Genomic DNA, 18,425 nt, shown 5'->3' on the forward strand with positions numbered 1-18,425 from the left:
AGCTGTTTGTTAGGTGTTTTTTTAAAGTAAGGTATTAAAATAGCCCTTGTAAATCACTAATTCTCAAACCAATTTGTCACCAATTTCCCCATCTTGTTCAATGTGCCCTTTTACATTTTTAAATATTAAACGATTTAGCCATTATATTACTCTATATTGTACACACATTCTGCACATTAAAACCAAGCTGTAGTCAGGTGCTTTCTCCAGAAATATCTCCAATCAGATCTTCATTTCCTAATAAATGCACACTCAGCCCTGCACTTCCACAAAGGTACACCTCCACATGCAGGTAGTAGGCATCAATATTTTTAAGACAAAGAAGCAAGAAAGGTCAGCAGCAGAACCACGTGTCTCTTTTTACAACCCAAACCAAGATTATAGTTCTTAAGGAAATTATTTTTCCCAACTGAAAAATTTTCAGAAAACAAAAAACTATTTTAGAGATAATCAAGAAACAGTTTTATTTTTAAAGACAGCATATGTTTAAGCGTTTACAGTATGGGAGCAAGGTTGAAATGCGTGACAAAAAGATAAGTTTATTTTTACGACGAGTCCAAAACAAATAAAAAAATTGCCCCCTATAAGAAAAGACAAAGCAAAAAGAAGAATCTGCAAGGAAAAAGGAATGGGGGAGGGTGGGTGGAGATTTGCAATGTGGAGAGTAAAAATTAAGAGTACTTTCATTAAACCTATTAGATTTCTTAACCTTTAACATATTTCAGTATTTTTTCAATCACTCATTTTGGGACTTAAAAAAGCTACCTGATCATGTATCTATTTTGTCTCTCAGGAAGGAGCCATAACGATTCACTGTTTCAGTTGTTTTTATGCTATCTCCTATTTACCCAAGTAGTATACCTTTCCGTTCTTCTGGTACCTACCACAATGGGAAAAAGAAACTACTAGTAAACCACACTTGGAGAAAAGGGGAGAGATGCCTGTTACCCAGCGCCGCGTAGGTCCCAGACATCAAGACACACTAAAAAATTCAGCTTTTCACTCAATTTATGTCAAGATCAGAACTAGGAACAAATACCTAGTGGAAGGCAATGGTTGTGAGGGTAGCCTGATGGATTCTGTAGCTGGAGGCATGGAAAGGAGGGAAGCAGAGCAATAGGCAAGAACACAGCCTTCATTTTTTATTTTTTAAAGTAATTTCTACTAAGCATATAAAATAAGAGATACAATGAACTCCCCAGAACTGTTTTACCAACATCTGATTTAGTAAAAACACCAATATCGCCTAATACAATATCATTGCTTAGGGTAAATCTATTCTACCTATATTTCTCCTAAGGAGAGTTGCTGGAAATTTCTAAGAAATTATCTGCAGAACCTATCAGCTGTGAGAGTTCACTATTATGTTTCCGTCAACTTCATTCAATATAATTTACATTTTTTTCAAATGGCCTCACAGGATTCCTTGCAATTTTTCGCACGTACAATTTCACAGCAGGGAAAAGGGGGAAAGCAAAAAAAAAGCAAGATTCCCTACCCTCCCTTCCCCCATCCTTCTCTCTCTCTGTGTGTTTTCTAACCCCCCCCCCCAAAAAAAACCAAAACAGGGGAGACAGAACAGATGCTTAAAAATAGATTTCTAAAAATCACTGTAAACCAGAGTCAGAAATGTAATTAACACCTATTTATAAAGAATAATTAAAGTTGGGCCAGCCACAAAGAACGGCAAAGATAATCGAGGTCCTGTCCCCCCCCACCCCCCTTTTTAACACTGTTTGCAGTGTGTTCTCATGATAGCCACCTGCTCCCTACTCGGCTTCTCCTCTGTTCGTTTCCCCGGCAACCTTTCATTGGGTTTTCCTCCCAGCTATCGCTTTCAGTTGGGCTGCTGGGTCTAATCTTATTTGTTTTACACCCATCAAAACAAGCAGCCAGACAAAGGCAATCCTCTAAGAATGGGGGAAAAGACCACAGCTTTGTTAAAACATCTCTGCAGAGCAAAAAGTCCTCCCCAGGCTTTTCTAGTGAAAAACGAGCGAGATAGATATGAATTTACGCCTTCCCCCATACCCAGTTCTGAACCCCCTGTGAAAGCTATTGCCTGGTGAAAATTCAAAGTCAAAGTGAGCACTCATGGCATTTGATCATGCCATTTTGTGCTGTATCTTCAGGGTCAACATCCGGCGACAGGAGCGGCACTCAAGGAGTTCCCCTGCTTCTTTTTTCAGAAAAAGATGATGCTAAAAATAGATTTACTACTTTGGCAGAAAGGTTTTCCACTTCCCCTTCCACATTCAAAAGTCCTGTTCACAATTCCATCTGTGGGTACTGAATCTCATCTCCTCCATCCCTCATTCCCTGCCTTCCTCATCACTCCTAGCATGAGACTGAAAAAGAAATGTGCCTTTAACTTTAACAGTCGTGTAATTCAGTTGAAGGCTCACAGAGGCTGTGGACACAGGAGCCAACAGTGACAGTGACATTGTGATTGTCAAAAAAGACATGAACCTTGCTTGGCTAAAATGTGTGTTAGATGGAAGAGGCAGTGTTGCCATGCATGCATGCAGTGCCATTACATTTGGAGATGCATTCTGGTTTTCAGAGAAGAGAAATACTAATAAACACACACTCACATACACACACACAAACAATCTGCACAGTGATTTACAATGCACAGTCCACCATCCTTACAGATACACACACACACCCACGGCTGGAACCTCCAAGCTGCCTTCCTTTTTTTCACTTACCATCTTCAAGCCATTCCACTCCATCTGTGATCAGAAGAAGATGGACCCTCACACAGTGTGTCAAAAGCAGAAAGGAACGTTATGTAAAAGCTGACATTCCTTCTTACAGAGCTGCTGCCCAGAGAAGGAAGCAACAACTAAACACACCAGGCACTGCTACACATACAAGCCGCCTCCTCTTTTTTATGAGGTCATGACAGGAAACTCTTTGAAATACAAGATGCAGCATTTACTGAAGCCCAAATAAATCACTCTCTTTGCCGTTTTGACTGCGCAGTCCCCCGAAACACAACTGCCCATCTCAACGCTTAGTACCCGGAGCTGCCTCTTGAGGTTTAAATTTCCAGCACGTAAATGAAGAGATTCCTAACCCTGCTGCATCCACCCCCAACCCCACAAAACCCAGGCACACAGACAAATCCCCCTCCCTTCTGAAAAAGAAAACCCTTCTTTTGCTGTTTGGTTTCGTGTAACATAACCTTTCAACAAACCAGCAATTATTTCAGCCCACCCTTCCCTGCCTTTATTTTGAAGGGAAAATTGACAACAACCTTTAAAAAATGACAATCTATCTCCCCAATGCTTTTCAATAAAAGTACCTACCCGCACTCTCTACACAAAAGAGATAGTAAATGTAGGAGCCAAACAGCAGCACAGAACTAAAACTCTTGTGCAAGCAAAAGACTGGCCAAGGTGTAGATGCTTTTCTTCCCTCCAGCAACACAAACAACAGATTATAAATCTAGTCATACCTACCATAACCATTCTTATTGGCAAATATTGGGTCTCGCAGAGCTTCGACTCTTCTCTTAAAATTTGCAAAGGTTTCAGAATATATATTTTTAAGTGACTACTACTGTTATATATATTTAAAGATCCACAAAACACAGTGTGGATGACTGTAAAGTAAATCAGTTATTTTGGGGGGCAGGGTAGGGGGGGAAAGAAAGAAAAAAAAAAGAAAGAAAAGGCGCAGTGATCTGAAACCCGATTCTAGGATGTAGATAAGAACAACTGAACAGAGCCTTGCTGAAATTGGCTCGAAGCTTCCCCTTTTTACATCCATTTATGGGACCATCTGTCAGCCGAAGGCAGTATCTGATTGGCTGGGGAAACGAAGGGGGGCGTTGCAACATCAGGTGCTATTTAAATTAGCTACTGCCAGATTGACGATGTTAATGATTTGGTGACCTCTACAACAACAGAGACCAGATTTCTGAACTGCTTCTTGTGTCTGGTAATTAAGGCCCGGCTAAAGCAACAACAGCCACACTTGTATTTTTACCTTTTCCCTCCTCCCAGCTCAAAAGTACTGTAACAACTGCAGGTCACTGACAGCTTGCAAACCTTAACAGTGGGAGGGTCCTCCCTTTCTCATGTCCCGAGGGCTGCACCATCCCATCTCTGATGGAGGGCTTTTACAGTACGGAATATTTTCAACCACCTTATCTTTCTCGACAGTTGCTTTCTAGAGAAATGCATATTTAATGATCTGCCTCTAGGCGTAAAGATACAACAAAAGCACTTTAATGTGCTAATACGTCTACATTTTAACTTTATTATTTCCCAGTATTGCTGATTTTTAGTAATTAATGCTCCTGCTGCAGCTACCATAGCCAGCATTTCAAAAGAAAGTAAGTTAGAGATTGCTCTTGCTCACTGATGTAGGGTCACACAAGTTTGTCTCAGAAAACTGTTTCCCAACAAATAAAAAAGAAAACATTTGGGGGAGGGGCTGGAGAGGAGGGCAGCTGTCTGCCTCTACCTTTCTGCCTTCTGTCTTAGCTTTTCAAAACAGAAAATGATGAATGATTTATTTAAATGAAACTATTTCTCAACTTGGATTAGGAACATGATCTGAATTTTTAAAAATCCATTGATATACATTCTCCCTTTGCTAACCTTACAGCTATAGACAAAGGTAAAGCATGATTTTGACAACAGTCTCATTTTATAATTTTGCAGAAGGCCATTCTTGCTTAACTGAACGGGTAATTTTGCTTGTTTCCTTCAAGGGATGCCCTTTTTTCCCCTCTAGTCTCTTAGACTTTCAAAGAGGCATTTAGCAAATGTGTGGCAATACACACAGATTATCGGCCTACGTTATCCATTTCAAACCTCTATGCTACCAATTTTCTGTTTTGCATATATTTTTTTTTGGTTTGGATTTTTTAAGGGGCTTATCTGAGGAGTTTATTCTTTAAACCTATCCAAAGGCTAAAATGTAGGACTATTTATTTCATTCATAATTTAATCAATTTGTACCCAATAAATACACAGAAGTTACAGATATTATCAAAGACATAATTCAACATATTTTTTATCCTTGGCTGGAGTTGACAATGAGATGGAACTAGGCAGTGAGGAAATATAGGCTGAAAAACATACTACACTTCTGGGTTACAAAACCCAAGAATAAATTGTTTTGTGAAAAATTACTATAAAAGAAAATGATCTTTAAATTTTAAAATTTAAAAAAATTGTATCTATTCTTTCTCCAAGCTACTATTTTATGAAACACAAACATACACACAGTTTTAAAAACACAGCTGCACCATAAAACAAGATGTGTTGGGTATACTGCATTAACTGTTAAGAACTGAATAAAAATACATTCAGCTATTAGAAATGAAAATCCATGAAATAGAAAAGTAGAAATGTTCAAAATAACCTTTTCAATGGAGCAACAATGAATTAAGTAAACTTTTAAAATATCTTCTTTAACAATTGTATAGAATCCTATGAGTCCCAGTGGTTCCCCAGTATCACTTGTTCTGTGTACTATGGATGAATTCACAGGTTAAGTGTTCTAAATGGCTCAACGTATGTATACAAAGCAAGAACATGTGCCCAAATCAACAACAGAAACTCTATGAGTGCTATCTCACCAATATCAAAATATTGTGAAAAGTAAACATTAACACAACGATGTCAAATACACAAATACAAACAGCTCACTTGGAACAAAATGTTTACTTAGTATTTCTCTGAAGACTGATAAAAATAAAAGAATTTTTTATTCTTTTCTCCCATCCATACTAACCTCAACACACTTAGAGAGCTATAAATTAACATTAGGTATATCAAAGGATCTTCTGACCACTTTTCTGAAATAAACTGAATTTTATGGCATAAATAATTAGTGGTGTTTGTTAGGCTAAGAAAAAAAAAATCCATGCACTTTGTATATTAATCACTTCTCCAAAAACCTCCATTCTAAAGTCTTTCAACGAAATCCTCAAACAAATGCACAAATGTCCTCAGAGGTCTTTTTCTGTAAAGACAAAGGCAGAATCCTATTGTTGGGAAAAGTCAACCTTATTATTGCATTTCCAATAGTACCATTCATCTTTCAGAGTGAGGGGCTGACCACTACATCAGTGGTATGACATTTGTAAAGCAACAGATTCTCAATATATTATCTCAAGAATCAGGCTGGCGAGTCTTCCAGTCATGCATGATTTTTTTTTCCACCACAATCCTTCACCACCACAGAAAGAAACTTGTCTCACTCAAGCAGCTAAGGCAACCTAAAAATGATATCCCAGAGCTGTGGGGCTGCCAGCGCCACTGTATCCTTCTTACCATAAATGAGCAGTTTCTTGACTCATTAATAACAATTTCCCTTAAAAGAAGTAATCTCATATCAGTCACCCCCTCGCCACCATGCACACATCCCAAAGGTTGCAGATATCTCAGCATCAGTCGCCGGCAGCCAGCTTTCCCATACAGAGTCCAGATGGACTGTACCAGAAGCCAATTCAGCGTTAATAACTACCTACTCCGCGCAGTGGAGAGAAGCCTTACGTGGCACAATGGGCTAGGAAACAGCAGCCAGCTGAAACTGCAAATAAAAAAAGACAACCAAATTCTCCAAAAGCACCGAACGGAAGGAACAGAAATGAAAGCGTGAATTGTTTTTCCTTGACTTCCATGAGGAAAAAAAAAAGAATCTTTCATAAACATAGAAAAAATAATGGAGAGAGGAGAAAAAAAAAAACAGATGCTGCCCAGAAAAAAGTGACAAAATATTACCTCATTATTTAACAAAGCAGCATTAAGCGTCCTGCTGATTTCAAACATCTTGCCACAGATTTTGTTTTAAGAGAAACAGAAAGAATCCTTTGCAAAGCACTCCGTCTGCAAAGGGTTCTTCAATTTTCTTGCGCGCCACGGAACAGTCAATATATTATTTCCCTAGAGTTCGCACATTAAAACCTCTAGTCAGTGAGCTGAATTTTCCCCTTATCTCACACACAGTAGACTCCTGTTATATGTACTGCTCTCTTTGCAAGAGCAGCCTGCCCCAAACATGGCTGGTGTTTAAACTACTCTTTAAAGTAACAGTTCTCTATATAACCACCAGGTGGGTAGAGTGCACAGATTCAAATGAACCATCTTAAGAGATTGTTTTCTCCCCTTTGGAATAGCTTTTGGGTGTAGGATGTGACATGAGAAACGCCAGCATCGTAACAGGCAAGATTGTCTCTCACTGTATCTTGTCAAAATAAATAAAATTCCTGCTCCTGCTTTATTGCAAGGAAACAAAAACCAAAACACCATCACCAATTCTAATAAGAACTGTGAAGAATGAGACACACACAAGCTTTGTTTCATTCAGCAAATGATGAATAGGAAAATCCAATTAACAGAGAGCAAGGGGAAAACCAAAGATTCATGGAAATATTTTCCTTTGGCAAAAAGATAAAAATATTCACACATATGTGATGAAAACCCAATTCAAAAGTGTGCATATGGATGTACCACATATAACATGGAGGCAAGAGTTTAAGGTTGCAACTTTTTCTTCTGAATAAAACATTAGGTCTTTCATGAGAAGGAAATAACCAAAAGCCTAAAAGAAAAGACACTAAAAAAAATTTTGAAGTATCTTTTTAAAAAAGACAATTACATGAATAAACCACAAAAGCAAAACAATCATATATCTCTATCCACTGCTGTTCTTTTCCCCTAAGATATGCCTCGAAGCGGAACATTTCTGGTGTATACTATTTTGAATGTATAGCTAACTTGGCGTCTCCTTTGTACCACTCTATTCCAATTAATCTGCTCCTCTGCCAGGAATAAATACAATGTCCCAAGTTGAAAGCTCCAAGTGATGGGGGAAGGGGGGTGTTAAAAGGATATAGAATCACCTGGACAAGAAGAAATTATATCACTTATATTGTTTTATGTTCCGATTTTAAGGAGGGTCTTATTATTTACAAAGTATGCATGCACCATGCTATGTTCCCACGTGTCTAAAACAGAAACCAACACACAGATAACTAGGATTTTGTTTTCTTGGCTGGACAAAATTAAAGCCCTGGAACTTCCACATCCTCTTGCAAACACAGATGTCGACATTAGTATTTTTCTAGACCATCCAGGCAACATTCGGTTCACATAACATGGACTGTCTCCTTTATCTTTTAAGTCGAGGCTGCATCACTTAATATCATTTAACCTCCTCGCATATATTAAGTTTCAAGTGACAATTTTTAACTGGGGAGTGAGAAGGAGGAGTTGCTCTCATCAAATTCTGGTTGTATGAAATAAGCTAATTTGTACACTCACCATATGTCTTAAACACTAATTAAAAAATGTCACTTTCTTCAAACATTAAAATGTAATCAGCCTAGTAAATAAAATATTCTTGAGTTTTCTTGCCTTGGTGATAATTTAAAGAGTGTTTATCTCAAGGTAACCTCTCTATTTTGATTACCAATGAAGACTTCTGATTTGAAAAGGGAAAAAAAAGATATTGGGGGTTGAGGGGAGTGAGAAGAGGAAACCACTACTATACGTAGCTACACAAAGGAAAATAAGATAAAGTGCATTTTTAAGGACGTGATAGTCTTGTTACCCTAGGGCAAATCTAGCCGATCAATACCACCCATTGACAGTCGACCATCTGCCATGCTACCCAGCGATGTGGCTAAACAGACCTGTTCCATATGACCGTAGCCGGCTCATTTTCAGTCGATTAGGGCAGTTCCAGAGCATTCACGTGCAACAGCACAAAACTTCAAATCAGACCGAACCTCTTTTCACACCAGTTCCTCCGAGCACAGCTACAGACATTTTTCTCCTGTTCCGGAAGCCTGGATTACCTCTTCTTGCTCCTCAATTGAATTAGCAAAATGGGGTGGAAAGGTAGAATGAACAGACACTCACATATCCACACACACACACACACACATACTTAGACAATTGCTGGCCCTTCTTCACTGTCATTCAGATATCGGGAATTCCACGTGCTTTGTCCTAATATGATTATGGCACACTATTTAAATAGCGTCACCAGTGACATAACCTGACATTTAACTGTGGTTCAATTTCTTTTTATCCTTTCCTCTTCCCTTGAAAAATAAAACTAAACTGCTGGCATTTTCTCCTTTAGGGAAAATACAATCAGCCCACCCAGACAATGGTAAACTATATTTAAAGGCTTTATATATATTTTTCCTTTGTCAGACTGTTCTGTTAATTTTTGTCCTTTTTTTCTGTAGAAACATTAAATCAAATTTTTACAGGAAAATGCAAACATAACACAGAGGCAAAAAAGATGCACCAGACTGACACGAAGAAGTCTACCAGAAGGAAGAACCAGATATTGAACGTCAATGTTCTCTTAGAGATATATGCACTGACCATGTGATGCCTTTTTCTTTCTTAAATAGTTTCATCTAGCATAGATTGTGGGAAAGAGCTAGAAGAATGCTATTGAGGAATGAAATGTGATAAATGGATGTCTAGTCCTCTTAAATCACTTAGGAGTTCACCTGTGCAGGTAAACTTACCTAAGGCTAGGTTCACACTTGGTCTTCTCATTTCTTTTCATACTAAGCCCTTATGCTCGAACAGCAGCTGGAAGCAGGTTTCTTTCCAGAATCAATGTACAATTTTTCAAACGTGCCTTTGACTGCACTCTTAAAGCACTAGGGTATCTTTCTGGGAAAGAAAATTTAAAGGACAGGAAAACTGCCTTACTTACAAAATTATGAAAAAAGGTAAGTACACATATATCCAAGCAATCTAATGTAGAGGGAGTCACTATTTGAACTTTTCACGGATATATTTTTCATCATAGCCCTAGAAAACTCAGCAGGGTCAATGTGCAAACACACATGGATTTCTGAAGATCCCTGCATTAAGGGATTTAATGCCTTTTCATTTCAGTTCAGATGAACTTTACTAAGAATTTTAAAGTAAATAAAAAACAAGGGAACAAACAACAAATCCTGGTATAAACATGAAATTTCACAAAATTAAGGCTACTGAACAGATGGAGCTACTCATATCACTAAAGGATACAATATTTAACCAGTTTAATACAGTTTTGTAAATGAATATATTTTTACTATGGAAAGCATGTCACAAAAAGGGAGTATAACATAGCAAAGGCTTGTATATCCATCACCATTATCCAATCATAATATGCTATATTTGTTTGACACACATACATACAGATAGATACACCAATATATCTATATCTATGTATAGCTATATCATTTCTATATCTATTCTAGTTTGTTTGTTTGTTTCTGGGGGGTGCATGGTCTGGGAATCGAACCCGGGTCTCCCACATGGAAGGCGAGCATTATAGCACTGAACCACCCATGCACCTCTATTTTTAAGAAATAGAATACAAGTATCCAAATTATGAGACTTAAATACTATTTCCCACTAAAAGGAACAAGGAATCTATGAGAAATGGATTATTCCAAAACTGGGGCAGGAAGTGAAAGATAAGCCTGGAATATTTTGCCATGCTGAAAAGCAAGAAGGCACTCAGAAATTATTAACTTGAAGCCAACTGAAAGAGGCTCCCAGTAGCCAAGGCATTTTGTGTATCAATAAGCATGACTGCTATGGAGTAATATATCATATATGTTTAAATCCAGGAAGTTTAATACAGTTTTGAAAATAATTCAATATGGGATTTTAAAAATTCCTGGACTAATTTATATTCCATAACTACCAAAAAAGAACAGATACATTGTTAAAGGTTAGGAAAGATACTTCATGGAAGAAAAAGGAGGAGGAGAGTAAGTAGATGAAGGTGCGGGGCAGGAGGGAAATGTGAGGGAGAGGATAAAAGCAGTCGAGGGGGAAGAGAAGAGAAATATAGTAAAATTAGGACTCCCAATGTGCAAATAAAAAATGTTATCTTTAATGTAGAGCTTACTGTATACCAACACTGAACTAGGCATTCGACATGCAAAATCTCATTTAACATCACAGTAATGACAAGGGTTACAACTAAGCATACTTCTAGAAAGTTTTCCTCATCTATACGTAAGATCTTGATCCCTCTATCACTTCACAGAAGAATATGCTTAGTAAATATTTATTGCATGAATGAGAAATATGGACATAGATTAGAAGAGAAAGAAAAGGGAAGATAGAAGGCATGCTCAATTTTGTCTCAACTAAAAATGACCAAGAGATTTTTTTTTCTGATTATGCGCTTTTAGCTAGGTATATTCTCAAGACGTGTCTCATTTAATCTATTCTGATGAGCCTGTAAATTCGGAGTTGGTTGAGATACAAAGGACTGAAGCTAGAAAGCAAAAAATCCTGGAAGCAAAATGAATACACGATTGATTTTTATGTGCTCCCCACCCCTACCCCCACTCCCTCTTGTAAACCTGGCAAAAGTTCTTTTATAGAGTAGCTGATCAATCATCACTGGTTGGACGAGTTTCTATGTCCTCAGCCCCTATAGCACAGGACCTGGCTTAGGGCAGTAATAGTCACTGGGAGAATTAATGAAAAGCAACAGTACCACTCATCACATCACCTTAAATACTATCCCAAGACCCATTTCACTCAACTCAACCGGGGGTCATGCACTCCTTCTTAGGGGAAATTTATATTCTAGGCACCGAAGCTTCAGTTTCCTGATCTGTAAAATGGGTATAACGATACTTCCCTTGAGTATCACTCCCAGAATTAAACAGAGATACATAGGTTTGGTGGAGGCAGCACTCTAAATGGTAGCTATTATTATCATTAATATTATTGAAAATAGGAAAAAATGCATGGTTAAGTACCTACTTTCAAAGTAATTCAATTTTGTTGAGGAAAATAAGAAACAAAGACTTTCAAGATAATTAGAGAATAAGACAATAATAATTAATGAAAGCTAAGTGGTTTTTCCAGTTCTAATCACAAATGCCTGCTGTCAATAAACATTTACTTAGTGCTGAGAACCAAGCTCAGTGCTAAATTCTTAGTGTGAAGAATAGAAGGAAATATAAGTCATATCCTTACTTTTAAGTAGCTTACAATCTGGTTGAGAAAGAAGCTTGCCTTTTAAGAATGGAAAAAGAATAGTATCAAAATTAAGTACTCAAGGATAGTTGATGCAAAGGGTGCCCATCTGGGGTAATGGGGGAAGGCTTTATGGGAGAAGCTAGAATCGAGGCTAGGCATAAAGAATGATAGAATTTGGCTAAGAAAATGCAGGATATTTCATTCTAAAGCAGGAAGGTGGGTAGAACGGGAAAGGGATATTGGACTGCCTAGCCGGACTCTAGTATGTGTCCACAGGTCCTATCTGAGGTCTTCTCTGAATCTATTCCTACCTCTCCCATTTTAAAAACTATTATAAACAGTAGAATATCATGAAATAATGACTGTGGGAGAATAGACCTCTTATTTCAATAAGTACTTTTATAAAAGGAAAGGGAACTAGGGCAGTGTAATGGTGGCTAAGTGGCAGAATTCTCACCTGCTATGCGAGAGACCTGGGTTTAATTCTTGGAGCCTGCCCATGCAAAAACAAACAAACAAACAAACAAACAGGAAAGGGAACTAATATTTATTGAGTATCTACTATGTGTCTAACATTGCATTAGGTATTTTGCCTATAAATTTCACAACTCTCAGATTTTCAATAAGGAAACTAAGGATCAGAGAATTTAACTGATTTTCTCAAAACTGGACAGCAAGTAAGAGGTAAATTTAGGTTTTAAACCTCAGTCCACAATCTCTTCAACTGTAAAATGCTGTTTTACATAGAACAATGGGGATCTAAAAAATTTGTCTTGTTCTCTGTTATTCTATACTCAGAAAGTAGCATTCAGAGTAATGTCTTTGACATCTACTGACATTTAAAACAGTAACAAAAAGAAAACCAAACTAACTTATGCCTGCAATTTCAGTATTTTGCCACTAGGTGATGATAGAATCTATGATAATTACAAGGTCACATTTGGCCTGCTATTATTTTGTGCATATGGAATTCCCTTTCCCATTCCCAAAAGTGGAGGAGAGAGTGCCTGATCTACACGTGGCATCTTCTATTAAAGCCAAAAGACATCGATCTTATATTCTCCAAACTGTATTTATCAAAAGTTCAACCATGAGCATAATTCTAAACTTCAACATTTTCAAGCAATTCCATTACAGATTGTATTCAGTGAATTACAGTTCATTGTTATTTCACACTGTACCATGACCCTGAAGGGTAGAAACTGTATGCTATTTGCCTTATAACACCAACAGGTAGAATATTAGTATCTGGAACATAGTGGGCACACACAAAAAAGTACATAAATTATTGATTCTAAAGGTTTTAGAAAAATTTGTAAACCAAATGCTGAGGACACAATTACTTGATACTTTATTTACTAATATTTAACTTCCTTTATCGAGTCACCCTTCATGCTGGGTTAGTATAAAAAGCCCTTTTCTGAGGTGGTCACCAGCAGAAGCATTAGATCAGCAGTGCATAGCTGCTCTTCTAGCCAGGGTCACTCGACATTCATCATAAGCTCTGCTCTACTCAGTAGCCCAGTTTACCTCTTCTAACTTCTTTACTCAGAAAGGTTGCTTCTTTTCTCTATGGGAGGTGAAGAAAAACATGAAAAACAAGAGAGGCATGCTATATTAACGTCATAAAAAGGCAACTCTTCACTTAATCCTTTTTAGTTCTTCCCCTCTCTGCCTCTGAAGCTGAGGGGAATGATTTAACTACTTTTAAGCAGAATAGTAAAGTTACACATTAGTGCTGAGTAGCTCATTTCCCTTAGCAACTCCTTAGCAACAGCAGCTTCAAGTTCAAAATACCTCCTTGAAAAGGATCACATCCTTAACAAAGATGAGTATTTTCTAATGTAAGGTGTTTGAACAGGAGTTTTAACATTACAACCCCCAAAGCCGTGTAGACTACAAATACCTATTTCACGCTAACCTTCTTTATGATATTATGTCGTAACCATAAAGATGCTGGGTTTCTGCGAAATTACACTCCTGGAGAAGCCTTGGTCCTACTCTGAAATTATTCATAAACACATAACTTTTTAATTTTTATCAAGTCACGATTAGTCCTAGGATATTACGAAAATGATAACTTAAGTTCTTTAAAAAAGGCTATTGATATTGACTTCACTATTCAGTTTGCTCCCCTACAGGCAAGAATGAGTAACTAAAATCACAGTTTCTAAAATCTATGTCAGGCTTTTATAAACTGTGTTATATATAACCTAAGATTCTATGGACGACTGAAAAGTAAAATATAAAAAAGGATTCCAACTTCATTCCAATATGGTATTTACTATTTTATTATTTGATACCTACCTTGCTCATTCTATTATCCATAAAATGGATCATGGGATAATAAAAAAATCATCACATTTCATTGTTTTTATATTTTCAGTGAAATAAGGCTGCTTGCAAAAGGTCTCCCTAGCTTTCAAAAGACTTATGAAAGTAAGGTGTGTATGTGTGCTATTTACATTATACACAATCATTAAAAGTGCTTCTTGATCAAGATTTCCAAAACTTTGTTATCTTAAAGATTCCACAAAGTCCTGCTTGAAATTTGTTCTTTATTGTCTCTTAGCACACGGTACCTTGGACCACCAGGAAATGAAACACCCAAGGGCTTAGAACAGTAATATCAATGGACTTCTCCACTTAAATAAATTTAACATTAAGTAAGATTTCATAATCTGTGAGCGCCAATTCCAAGACATGGGTAGTTAAAAGAAAGATCTGTCCCCTTACATCCTTGGTATCAGTACATAGTTAAACAAAGCCATCTACCTAATATGAAGTTTTATACATTTCCATATGTAAAAGTACTACTGCAGAATGTGCTTATAGCACTGGCCTTTACATACAGTAGGTGCTGAATGTGTGTTTGTGAAAGAAAGATCCATTTAAAATCACTAGGCAATACCCAAAGAGAGCTAGGAGACCCTCAAGGCTAGTTTCATCTCTGCCATTAACAATTCTATGACCTTGGGTAAACCACTTCTCTCTGGACCAGAATCTTCTTGAGTAAATAAGAAATGAAATCAGATGGTTCTTGAGGCTTCTGCTAGATCTAATATGTCAGAGTCTATAAATAAGTAGTTTTTAATTAGCAAACAAAAATTTCAGTCAGGTTAACTCAGATTCTCAACTGAATTTATGGTGTAAGAGGGCTGGCTAAAGGGAAACCAAGCTTTGAAGGAGAACAGAGATTTAAAAATCTGTCTCAAATGAAGAGCCAGGTTAGTATCATGCTTCTGCAATATCCTACCTGGTCACGAGAGTTATTTTAACAAAACACCGAACTGGAGATCACTGGTTAAAACCATTAAAAGCATGGGCTTTGAAAAGTCAGGAACTAGGATCTTGAGCAAGTCCAAAGATACCCAGCAGCTTCATCTTCATCATGATTATTACATTATAATTTAAATGCCTAAAGTTATGGGGGTTGCATGAGATAATGCACGTAAGGTTCTTATTACAGTGCATGCCTGTTATTAGGTACTCAAACATGTTAATCATTTTATTACATTAGTAGCTTGAGCTACATGAAATTGTTTTCATAGGTCAAAAGCAGTCAAATATTGCCAATTTCATATGGTTTGACTTATGCTCTGTCACTCCTGCTTAAAAAATCTTCCATGATCCTTATTGCTTATAACAAGTTCAATTACTCAGTGGGGCATTCAAGGCTCTTTAAAATCCAGCCTTCATTTAAGTTTCCTGAGTCCTCTAGGGGATTCCCTTCCATTTACACAGCTCTAGACATGCCAGCCTACTCTCTGTTAACACTTGGCCCTTTCATCCCATGTCTTTATTCCCACTGTTCTTTCCATCTGGAATGTCTTCTTTCCCTGGAAAATCATACTTATCCTTCAAGGCCTCAACACCACTAAAGAGAATTAGCTTCTTGGTTATATGAGCTTTTACAGCAGTTTGTTCTTCCTGCCTCCATATAACTCAGTCTACAGTATTATCACAAACTGTTTACAGGTCTGTCTCCCCCACCTGTTTTCAAGGTACTCAAGGGCAAGCGCTGTTCTTATTTGTCTTTGTTTCCCTCCAGCTGAGCACTGTGGCTCTCTCATAGTTGGCACTTGGTAAATAGTTGCTAAAGTAAAATGAATATACTCACATAGCAGGCTGAGATATGGCCTTTCTTAGAAATACATGAAAAATAGATGAATCCCAAGGATGACTCAAGAAAAAAATTAAATTTTAGAATCTTCCCTTCCACAAAATCATTTTCCTGATGTGAGAAATTTCTGTCAAAGGAAGGTCTTTTTTCCATCTAGAAATTTTTAAGTGACTAAAACCAGAAACTCTAAAATGCAAGTAGCTCTTCAAGACAAATCCATTGAACTAAAGCCATTAGATTTCAACAATGCATTGTTTTATTGCCTAGATGGGAATGCTCTTGCTGCAACCTTATTTCATGAATATAACGTGAGGGTTTGCACAAGGAATTTGTATTTTTGTAGCTGGAGAGTTATTCAATCACAGAGAACTCCGATTGTTCTGAATAGTGTGGAAGGTATGGAAAAGAGGAGGGTACTGCTAACATAGCAGACTGGAATACAGGTTTGTCATCTGCCCACATCCCCCAGACCCTGGAAAAACACAAAGTACTTAAGAGAGTTAATAGTGTATTCTAAACATTATTTAAGCAACATTACTGTATACACACACACACATATATATACATGTATATATATTTAGTTGTGTGTATATATAGCATACATATATATGTATATATATATACATGTGTATATATGTGTGTATGTGTATATATGTGTGTGTGTATATATATGCATACAGTTGATTCTCATTATTTGTGGATTACATATTTGTGAATTCACCTACTTGCTAGATTTAATTTGCAACTCTCAAATCAATACTTTGGGGTGTTTTCATGGTCATTCATAGATATGCTCAGAGCAGCAAAAAATTTGTAACTCAATACACACATTCCCAGCGGAGGATGAACAAGCGATGCTCTGCCTTCTTGTTTAAGCTCTCGTATTGAAAACAAGTGTCCTTTCTATGGTATATTTAGTGCCATATGTTTTGCATTTTCGTACTTTTTGTCAGTGATTTTGTTGTTTAAAATGGCCTCCAAATGTAATGCTGAAGTGCTGTCTAGTGCTTCTAAGGACAAAGAAGGATAAGATGCACCTTATGGAGAAAATACATGTGGCAGATACTTCATTCACGAATGAGTTATAGTGCTGCGGGCCATGCGTTCAATGTTAATAAATCAACTATATATTATACATAAATGAATAAAATGTATATATATATAGTTGATTAACACTGAACTGCATATATATATATATATATATATATACATATGTTTCTTTAAACAGAAACACACATAAAACAGGTTATATATTGATTGGTTGATGAAAATGTGAGCAGAACCTCTTCAATGTCTCTCTTACTAGGCTTGAGCTCCTTGAGCATGGGGCTCATATCTTATTCATAACTAATATGGCTGAACAAATTAACAGATAAACCTTCCATAGACAAAGCTTTCAAACAGTTTCTTCTCTAATTTTTAAGTTGCTCTGCTCATTTAAAAGTGCTTTCATATAATAACTACTATCTATTGAGTATTTATTGTACCATGCTGTCTTCTTAGCACTGTACTCATTTAATATCACAATAAACCTATAAGATAGGTAACAATATTGTTACAGATATATTGACAGATGAAGAAAAGTGAGGCAGAAAGAAGTTAAGTAAACATTATTTGACTCAATTATAACCATTCAATAAACATTTACAGAGGACCTACCATGTTATTCTCACAACCAACCATGAGAGAGATAGGATAGGTACAATCATCATTTTGAAATAAGGGCCAAAGAAAGACTGTGCATTTTTCATCTCTAAGGGCCTGTTGAGTATTAAGAACAGAATGGCATTCAATAAATATCTGCTGAATAAGTTGAATTAGTGCTCTTGATATCTGTTAGTGGAGCTTTCTACATCAACCACTTGCCTTACCTGATGCTTGAGAAGAGACCTCTCCTTCTTTTAGTCAAATCTAGACACTTTTGAAGAGTTGTAGGAGGTTCTATTAATAATTACACAAGACTGTCCACGGTAAATAGGAATACATGGTCACATTACTTATGCCCAACCCCACCTGACACATATTTATGGGTTTTAACAAAAAACGGAGGGCAGAGGATGCAGGTGCAGTGATGCTTACCCTAATGCAGATAGTTTCAAAAGGACATGAATTGACAACGTCCTTGATTAAGTATTTACAGGTGTCACTAACCTTGCTAAGACACTAGCACAGCAATGTGTGGGGTATATTCAGCCAAAAATTGAAAAATGAAAGGCCATTATCCAGAAATCCCACTGATGTTTATACTCTATAAGGTTCTCCTCTGGAAGTAGGGGAGCAACATGTAAGCAAATAAAAACATACATCCA

The 18,425-nt window shown here is 37.0% G+C and overlaps 1 protein-coding gene across 3 annotated transcripts in view; it reads right to left on the reverse strand.

The window, feature by feature from the left end:
- The window catches only part of ELAVL4 (ELAV like RNA binding protein 4), a 145,970-nt gene that overhangs the window by 79,483 nt on the left and 48,062 nt on the right, over nucleotides 1–18,425 (reverse strand). For 2 of the 3 annotated variants that reach the window (XM_077149712.1, XM_077149715.1), the window contains exon 1: nucleotides 2,712–2,848. The exons of the other annotated variant lie outside the window; for it this stretch is intronic. In XM_077149712.1, coding sequence (XP_077005827.1) covers nucleotides 2,712–2,735 — 24 coding nt within the window. In that variant the 5' untranslated portion in view covers nucleotides 2,736–2,848. Of the gene's footprint in view, nucleotides 1–2,711; nucleotides 2,849–18,425 lie in introns of those variants that run through there. 3 annotated transcript variants of the gene reach the window in all.

The sequence above is a fragment of the Tamandua tetradactyla genome, chromosome 2 (assembly GCF_023851605.1).
Source record: "Tamandua tetradactyla isolate mTamTet1 chromosome 2, mTamTet1.pri, whole genome shotgun sequence".
NCBI lineage: Eukaryota > Metazoa > Chordata > Mammalia > Pilosa > Myrmecophagidae > Tamandua > Tamandua tetradactyla.